Source organism: Bombus vosnesenskii, unplaced genomic scaffold, assembly GCF_011952255.1.
Source record: "Bombus vosnesenskii isolate JDL3184/JDL3185 unplaced genomic scaffold, Bvos_JDL3184-5_v1.1 scf7180000016281, whole genome shotgun sequence".
Taxonomy (NCBI): domain Eukaryota; kingdom Metazoa; phylum Arthropoda; class Insecta; order Hymenoptera; family Apidae; genus Bombus; species Bombus vosnesenskii.
Window position 1 is genome coordinate 1272155 of NW_022884350.1, and position 10021 is coordinate 1282175.

Consider the following 10021-nt stretch of genomic DNA (forward strand, 5'->3'; position numbering starts at 1 on the left):
AAAATTGTTTTTATTTTGAATATAAAAGTCATAACTATATTTAAGATTTTAATTATTATGATTTTTATATTCAAAATCAAAATATTTCTTACTGCTTACATCTTCGTTATATGTATATATATAGATGCCATATACATATTACATGAATTACAGAGGAAAATAAAAGAAAAAATAAAATTCTTAATATTTTATATATATAAATATGGATTATGTAGAGAGTGGAAAACATATTAATAATATTTATCACACATCATCCTTGATTTGTAAATGATTTTATTAATAAATTATTTTTTCTTATTTTGTGATGAGGATTGCTCGAAATAAACAAACGTTATGATAAAGATCCACTTTAACAACGGAACAGACAGACAATACAGAGATGTAATAAATCTGATAATAGAAGGTGATAGATTCCCTTACGTAAATGGTCTATCCAAAATTGCAATTGACAAAAGTGTATGTGTCGCGGGACGCGCGGGATGTTTAATTATTTATAATTTAACTTTTTAATTATTTATAATTTAACTTTTAATACATCCGCGCGAGCCGCAATTACAAATTGCAGATTGGAAATTTACAGATTTGGACCTGTACATGTCATATACTCATTGTACCTAATATAAATTTGCTTTAGTCTTGGAAAAATTGGATAAGGCCATAACCAAACTGGCGACAAAGAGGCGCCAGATCCTCGACTCTACCATAATTTTTTTCTTATAAAACCGATCTTCTCTTGCACTCTCACTCGCTATTTCACTCCCATCCATACTCACGATCACGTAGTTAATTGGTAGTCCGTCCAGTAATCCACTTGCTACAGTCTCACCATTAACTACATCGTCTAATCCATCTTTCACTTTTACGCCTATTTCTCGATACTTTATCTTTCCACTCTAATCTAAATTTTGCGTTTCTGACTTTTTTTTAAATACAATTCAAAAGTGCGAAAGCGCAAGTGTAAATATTTGTTACTTTTTAAAAATCATAATTGTAATTTAATATTAATAATAATATTAATTATCATTACCCATTAACTTCGCACTTTAATCATCACGAGATGTGTCAGCGCTATGGTAACTTCAGAGACAGAAATTAAAGGTTATTATTGATTTACAGTAATTTTGATTCTTTTCTTTATGTTTAATATCATATTCCAATATTTAGTGACTTGTTGTTACATATAAACAATACACATCCATTAAGTAATTTAATCGTAATAATAAAAAATTCTACAGATTTTCTGATGTAAAAAAACATTTAATCATTGCAACTGAATGCTTGCAACTGTAAACGGGAAGATATTACAATGATGTCATTAATCAAATGAATTTCTCATATTAGAGCATAACACGTAGCACATGGAATGCCCAAAAGTAAATAACAATAATCTTAACAGCCATGTTATGTGCAGCTTAATGCCATTATATATAAACACCTGGAACTTAAAATTTACTAAAAATTACAAGAATACCACAATATCAATTGTGTTCTTATATTACTTCACAGTCCTTTCAAGATATCTTGAAAAATATCAAAACTATTTAACTTATATCAAAACAATGAAACACAGAAAATACTAAAATACCATTTATGTGCTAAACTGATTTGTTTTTGTTCATACCAATTATACATTTCAAACACTATTATTATTCTAATAAACGAAATGTACATACTTTTTTTTCTTTACTTCCTTATTCTTATGATGTAAATTCCTACCTTACGTCTTTCATAGATATAAGCTCAATGTATGAGCAACATATATTTATCTCTTTATTTTCTGTCCCAAAAATCACAGAGGCATAATGCACCTCAATGTATGGTGTAAACCTGTACAAAAGTTGTTCCTCATTTACTCTATACTTATTCATGGTACAATAATAATGTATTTAAAATGTAACTTATGTAACCTTAGTACTGATTAACGATGACTGCATTCCAGCGTGACCAGCCTTTGGCCGACTGGAGCTAACAGACAAATACGCTCCTTCAAGTGTAAAACTCCATTGTTGCCTTTTTCAAGTCATTCAATATGTGATCTTTCACCCACTATGCAACACCACTAATACTCTAACTATATACTCTATATAAAATATCGTTAGTATAACTAAAACGCGCTGTGCCCAGCTGGAATGCAGTCCTATTTTATCCCATCATTATCCCCCTTTCATTTTCATTCACATTCCTCTTCTCCATAATGGTAATCGTTTGTTGTTCCACAGACAATTCGTCAGTCAATGATTTACTGATAAATTCACACCACTAACTGTAGTCTGTCATTGGTCGGTCAATTAGTTTGATTCCCAGATGTTCACTCGGCGGCTCAATTATTGTTATTATTTATATGAATTTTACACTCATTCAACAGAATCAGAAGCCTGCTCTTTGTAATTCTAGTTTCCTGAGTCTCCCACATCTTCATGTTTTCTCTTCTTACCTCGAGCAGGAGATGACTCTATATAACGCGATAAAAAAGTAATAAAATTTATGGCATTATACTCTACGAAAATTATTTCCTTTTTAAATAACAAGAAAGACTACTTGAGACAGAATAATATAGTTCATTTTAAGGTGTTTTATATGACAGTTATAGATAAGTTATAGATAGATGACAGTTATAATAAAATATTTAAGATAGTAGATTAATATTTCAGTAACAACAATAAAATCAATGGATCTATCTGAATCAAAAAACTTATTTACCTTCTTCTTCATCCTGTTCGTCATCTTCATTGTCATCATCTTCTTCTTCTTCTTCTTCGTCACAGAGAAAGTCGTCTTCATCACTTTCATCCTATATTATAACGATCAAATAAATGCATCCATTAATCAAAAGATATAAAAAGCCACAACATTAATAATCATCTTTAAAGTATCTTTAAATTAAAATGTAATTTATAACGAAATTATTACATTTTGTATACAGTAAAAAGTCTAAAGTTTGAAACATGAATAACTTACTTCAAGACCGTCCTTGTATACAGCTTCTAATCCTACATCACCCTCCTCAAAGACAAATTCTTCTTCATCTGAAACTAGAAAGTTAAATATTTGTAATTAAAACATAAATCTCTTTCTTCACTTTGTTTTGTTATTTTAATAAATGTTTAACCTAATTTTCATCTTTTAACTAACCTTCCTCACTATCTTCTTCATTAGCATCTCCATCTCCATCTTCATTCCCATTTACTTCATCATCCTCTCCTTCACTATCATCTACTTCACAATCGTCTGTATCAAATCTATATAACATAATATTTTTAATTTTATCTTTTTTAATCAGACAAATGAAACAATTCTTTAGCAATACATACCCATCAAGACATCGAAGGCTGGGAATAAGGCTAAAAACTTTCTCTCTATAATTGTCCAAATTTGTCACTTCATTATTAAAGAGATCCAAATTTTTTAAATTTTTAAACTCCTTCTGCAAAGAAAAACAATTTTTAATATATCTATTGATACTTACAAAAAGCATATATATATATATATATATATATATATATATATATATATATATATATATGTCGGAGATGGAAGGACACCAGACCTTCCCCTGGAACTCCGGGAAAATCCGTAAAATTGTAATTAAAGTTTACTGTTGTAATTAAACAATTTGCCGTTATTCTGCCTAATTGTACTTGTTTGCGATTTGTGATAATAAACTTGGGCTCAAGGCGACCATCAGTTGCCAAACGTAGCCGCGGTCAACGGGAAGGGCGCTCTAACAAAGGTGCAGAGTGATGTTATGATCCTCATTAAAGGAAATACCCATAGAGGTACCCGACAGTAAAACATGCCAATGGTTCCTTCGGACAATGAATACCTGATGTTGAGGCACGTACACAGCACAAGTCTGGTTAGCCCGAGAACCCACTACAAAACCTGGGTTTTTCGGCAATTAAGATCTGTGCAAACAGACAGGCAGCTTTTGTCTCAAATCGACCAATCGACAGCGACGTCGATCCGAGGATCTTGTGTACTTAGACACCCCACCATAGTTGGCCTCGGTAGCATCATTGGGACGAAAATTCATTCTTTCTCGAGATCTCATCGGCGAAGGGAGTAGTACATGTTTGAGTTAGAGCAAGTATACCTATCCTCCCGTTGACCGTGGACTCGTTATCGAACCTAAGACCATCATCACTAGTGCCGCTAGTGCCTAATCGCCGCTGTTAATTGTCGGATCGGTAGTGTTCATACTCGTAGTATCAGGCCGTATCTTCGTTATAACACAACGCTGGCCAACTCCAAGGGAGGTCTGTCAAACGCCCACCACCCTGTTCCTGACTCTTCTCCGACATATATATATATGTACAGGGTGGTTGATAACTGGTGGTACAAGCGGAAAGGGGGTGATTCTACGCGAAAAAAGAAATCGAAACTTACTAAAGGTTGAAGTGTATCGAGATCTTTGATCTTGTTTCCACTAAGATTGAGATGAGTTAACTTGGGACTTGACTGAAGAAGATTTAAACCTCCAGAAATTCTGTTGTCACTAAGTTCCAGCTATAAAAAATAATAGTAATTTGTATTGATTTCAATTCATCTTTTATATTCAATATTACATTTTATTTAAGATATAAAATATGCCACTATATGTTATTCTTAAAAGTTTGCAAGAAATAAATACTTTGTAGATTACATTTAAGATAACAATAATAGATATGCTTTTTGCTTACCTTCTTAAGACTTGACAACTTTGGAAAGCCTTTTAGACTGGTAAGACCCACATTGATGAGGCTTAGTGATTCTAATGCAACAAATTCATCTGTCAGACCTACTATATGCGTGCTCCGACAATTATCAAGAACAAGTTCTTTGATCTGAAAAAATAATAACATTTTTATAAGTATCGTACTAAAATACAAGAGCAGGTAAATTACAAATATTACAAAAATAGTATATCATATTCTATTCATAATTGTACCACAGATACCATATGTCTCCGTTTATTGAAAATAAATGTGTATAACGATATTTTACAATAAACGTAACTTTATATACAAATGATAAAAGCCAAAAATAAATAAAAATTTCCTAATTAGAAATAATAAATTTCTATGTATGTAGTTTCTGCATTAACCACTTAAAATTTAATAAATTGTACAAAGATTAGTGAGATAATGAATATCAAAGATTAAGGAACAGCTTTGGTTACAGAAACTGTCCGTATAAACGACGAGACTATTGCATTCTTAATTACATTTGTAAGCTCAGTATATAGTGAAGGCGTGAATACGAAAAGTTGGTGGTATATGAAAAAGGTAATAGTCGCTAAAATTCAAACGAACGATAAGCTTTCGCGGGAGATGGGCTATTTTATTGATCGGAGAAAGAGAAAGGTGAAGAGAGAGGGGAGATAGAAAGGAGACAGGAGAAACAGGGAGGGGAAGTGTGAGGGGGCGCTCGGGATACAGGGGTGATGGTAGTAGAGTGCACGACGCGTCTTGTTTAGCGGCATCAGAAAAGCCGGCAAGCGATAAGTACTGACTGCGGCACGCGACAAGCGAATCCGAGTAGTTTCAAGTTCTAATGTTATCGAAATTCATTTCTTATCGCAAATTGAAATGAATTTCGATATAATTCGTTTTATCTAAAATTTGAAATTGCATATTAAAAATATAATTACTCTATATTCTATTTACTATAATATAATCGTCTGAAACAATTTTACATAGTAAATGAAAAAAAAAAATTGTTAATCGCTACTTCATAAAATTCGAATAAAATTCTGAATAAAGCCGAATATATCGCTGCGTAGCAAATTTTAGTGACGACAAACCGCTTTCACGCGAAGCCTCGTCGCATGTCCTTATCTTAGATTCACTGCCCGACATTCCGACCGGCCGGCTGATTGGCTGCGCCGTGCGTTGCACTGATCGTAGTGGAAGCGTTTACGAGAAGTTGTCGTGGCTTATAGGAGCGGATCAATGACAGCTACAAGTTAACTAAGAGATGGATAGAAGGAAATATTTGATGAAATTTTGAGATTAAATTAATTTAAAAAAGACATATGTTCTTATTTCATAGAAAATAGTTAACAGATTGTTTGATATGTACGTTAAAATGATAATTTGAAATGCAAAATTCTTAAAATAGTATAAAGAAAAAAAATTTCTATATAATGAAACTTTTAAAAATTAAAATAAAATCTTATATTTTCGTATCGTTGATAATAATTTGCAGTTTATTTTTCCTAATATATTTAAATCGATTATTAATAAGAAATATATTTACTATTGTTACCATCAATATTTAAATTAAACGGAAAAACTGTTTTTGAAAAAGATTAAGAACGATATTAAGAAATTTCACTTGATATTAATGAAACATGATATATGAAATCGCGTTGCTTTTTATGGAACAGCTCATAAAATAGTAGCTACGGCACTGTTGAATAAACTGCATCGCAACGCCGGTGGTTAACGTGATGCAAACGCCCACGCATATGTATTATACTCTAATGTATCGAAAAATCTAGATAATGGTGTCGAGTGTTGCTCAATTGTTGTAATGAAATTCGTAATGCAAGGTAAAGATGTGAAAAATAGTTATTTTGATTTTTTTACTGCTCGAGAACGTACGCGTGTCAGTTGGTGACAGAGTGGACTCGTCCAAGATGGCTGCACAGTGATCAGTAATACGCCATAAGACATTATCGGAGATTAGATACATAAGAAACCTTATGATCGGTTCAGCATCGTTCGTATACATTTTAATGGCTGGAAATAATCTTAGAACATATGCTATCTTACAAAATGTAGACAAATCTAATTGTCAATAAGAATACACTCGCGCGCACCGGAAGACAATGGCGACGTTCACTCGCACGCGCATCTCATAGCAGCACCTCATGGCACGCACAACTCTTCCCGCTGATAATTGATTTACATAATATACTTTTACCACTTGTGAAAAAATATGTAGACCGTGTAAAATATGGCACGGATTAAAAAAAAAATGTCACAATATTAATTTAACAATTCCAATTACGTTTATATGTATATCTAAACCTATATTAAAGGCGATGTAAAAGAATATTTATTGTTAAGAGAATTGTAGTGTAAAATACGATTCACGATTTATTGCTTTTTCAAGCCAGATTTCATGTAATAGATATACCTTTTGAGTTTTACACGATAGTTTATAAATAGTGTCACATTTTACATTAATTATATTCGGTTTTCGACTCATATTAACTACAATTCCAATTTTGTCACGAAAGAAACAAATCAACTGATATACGTAGTATCTGTAACGAAGAAATGAATTACGATGCAAAATACAATCTTCGGTTCTTATTGTCTGGTAAATTCTTTCAAGTTCAAGTTTCCATTTGACCTTGGTGGATTTAACGTTCTTGGAATACCGAAAATCGCGGTCAAAGGACTGTTAAGTTCTGACATAATACTTTATGTGTAAGCACCCATAACTTGTCAGCAGATGCATATGAGGTTGCATATGTTTCGAAATTCGTTCGAAAGGGGCACCATCTTGTCAAAGCCTTTTTGTACTTCACTATTGCGTTGTACATAAGATCAACGAAGAAGCACATTGCTAATGATATTGTAATATATTTGAAACAAACAATTTTCTAAAATGCCGTATAAACGATCTGCTACGACGTGGTTGCCTCTGTTAATAGGAACACACGTACGATGCACGGTAGTTTAAAAAGAGAGGCTCCTAGAGACAGCCACGCCACGCTATAATTTGATCACTCGACTTGCGTATAACATGGCATTTTAAATAAGAAACGATTATGTTTGAAATTACTTGATTCTCTCAAAGAAATTTATCGATTATGGAAACGTACAAATAATACAGTACTATATTGATAGAGGAACTTTCTAAAAAAACAACGTTACTTTCACACATTTTCCAAAATATTTTTAAGATAAATTTGTTATAGAAAAATTATTACACGAAAAATCGTCTAGAAAATATTTTATCGAATTTATTTTAACGTTCTAATTGAGAAACGCGTGTTTATACAACATTAGAACCTAAATACAAAAAATTAATTTCTCTTTGAAATTAATAATAGAAAGGTATGCTAGAAATTTTTTAATTCGAATACTTGTTCTCTAGAAGAAAAATTTCAGAAATATAGAACTGATTAATTACGAAATTATTGAATACGTTTTTAAAAATTAATTAATTATTGGTCCTGTAACCGAGGCAAACTATGTTATGAAAATAACAATGGAATTACTACCCGTTTAGTTGCTTAATATTTGCGTAAATATTTTTCGTTCAACTTCCTCAAATTGATCGAAATAAGCACAAAAAATCAGCCATTGCAAAGAGCAATATCTCCATTGATTAAACATGTTTTACTTTCTATGCCAACGACGCTAATTCTACGATGTATTACATCACAAATCAGCAAGATGTAGTATATATAATACTATAGGTTTTATAGTAAATAAAATAATTCAAGTTCAAATGTATTTAGCTGCGGGTTGTATAGTGCTTTCTCTATGAACGTAATAACATCTGCGGCGCGATAAGGGACACTTCGTAATTCAATAGAAAGCTCCGTACGCTAGAAAAACTTGAGAAAATTTGATAAACGATTGGTTGATCAACTATTCGTTGAATTCAGAGAACCAATCAGCTTTCGAGTTTCTCAATTTTCCAGCTTATACGATACAACTGGCAACTCGGAATCTTTCCTAACTGTATCAGTTTCTTCAAATTTTCCGGGAATCTGGTAAAAAGACACACGCGATAACAGAGTACGAACTCGAAATAAAATATCGGGACGAAGAGAGGGAAGCAATAGGAGAAAACGCGTCATGTCGAGAGACGAAGTAATGAAAAATGAAGGAGACAGGCCGTTTAAGCGAACCACGCCATGCCTGTTACTCTTGTGGTAATCGTAGCATCTCGTGTCGGCATCGAGAACACGTCTTCTTGCCCGATAAATCGTCGAAGCCACGCGGTCACCGTCAAGAAATCCGAGTTCTCGTGCGTCTTCGAGAAGCCAGTGGCGTGCCGCAGAGCGAGTGCGTGGTGTCGGTGTCGCGCGAGGGAACACAATTCTCTCTCTGCACCCGCTCTCAGACCTGTACACGATAGAACACCAAGCACGCAACAACCCGCTGTATCGTTCTCATGTCGAGCAAAGCAGTACAATAAAATAAAGTGGGGTTCGGCTTACTTCACCGGGGTTCCTTCCCCGTTTTTCGAGCTCTATCCGTTTCTCCATGGCCGGCAAACCCGTTTCTAACTCCGTACACAGATCACTACACCTTCCTGCGTCGCAACAACTCGTCGCAACCTTGCTTTCAAACCGGGAATATGACGGACGGACCACGGTCGGTCACTAGTCGGACAGAGCCACCACCGTACCGAGGAGCCAACCCAACGGCAGTTCGATTCTGGCCTAGGCCCTATGCTCGCTACACTCGACTCACCGGACTGGCGGGGCCCCCACACAATAACAACCCACGAGGCGGGAAACGAAACACATGTCTGGCACTACTTTCGAAGCGACCAATCCCGTTCTTTTGTTCGCTCACGGTACCGATCGACCTGACATCTCGCGGCCTTTTACGCAACTTCACTTTAGCGCGGCTAAATTCATTTCCTTTATATATCTAATTAGACCGAGAGAATTTTCATTCATACAACTCTCCAACGCTTTTCTATTTAAACGTTCGTTGCTTTATTAATCAATCTAGATACTCAATTTCAGGGCTAATATACAAATTGTCTCTTTTTTATTAATGATGGAAGAATTTGGTAGTTTGCACCCGTTACCGCAATCATTTTGAAGCTTCCGGCGCTCGTGTTAGACTAAGAGATTCCTTATGCTTACTTTATTTTACGTAACGTCACCTAAGAAAATCCGACGTAATTCTATGAGCAACTGACTATTTGGCGTTGGAATGAACCGATGCTCTTTGTTCTAGTATCCATTAATATTAACTGATATTAAACAATTGCATATGCGAGATATCGAACTTGACATCGAAATTCATATATCGATAAGACGAAACAATTTGAAATATGT

At 34.0% G+C, this 10021-nt stretch overlaps 1 protein-coding gene across 2 annotated transcripts; it reads right to left on the minus strand.

Annotated features, from left to right (window-relative positions):
• Positions 1-255: 255 nt before the first annotated feature.
• Positions 256-9469, minus strand: LOC117242949 (acidic leucine-rich nuclear phosphoprotein 32 family member A). 2 transcript variants are annotated; one of them, XM_033510028.1, is made up of 8 exons: positions 9167-9469; positions 4680-4823; positions 4387-4506; positions 3312-3424; positions 3133-3239; positions 2959-3032; positions 2701-2791; positions 256-2452 (listed from the first exon to the last, which is right to left on the minus strand). In XM_033510028.1, exons 1-8 carry the CDS (start codon positions 9212-9214, stop codon positions 2391-2393), a joined length of 759 nt encoding a protein of 252 aa, XP_033365919.1. In that variant the 5' UTR covers positions 9215-9469; the 3' UTR covers positions 256-2390. The 2 variants fall into 2 exon arrangements, with proteins under 2 accessions (XP_033365919.1, XP_033365918.1); XM_033510027.1 differs by lacking the exon at positions 9167-9469 and adding an exon at positions 6585-7039.
• Positions 9470-10021: the final 552 nt, after the last annotated feature.

Excerpts from the sequence above, each read along its gene's own strand:
- LOC117242949 (XM_033510027.1), bottom strand. The coding sequence starts at position 6,656 with ATGTCTTATGGCGTATTACTGATCACTGTGCAGCCATCTTGGACGAGT. Across the intron at positions 4,507-4,679 it reads AGTTGTCAAGTCTTAAGAAG|CTGGAACTTAGTGACAACAG; the intron begins GTAAGCAAAAAG and ends TATTTTTTATAG. Across the intron at positions 3,033-3,132 it reads TGAAGAAGATAGTGAGGAAG|TTTCAGATGAAGAAGAATTT; the intron begins GTTAGTTAAAAG and ends TTAACTTTCTAG.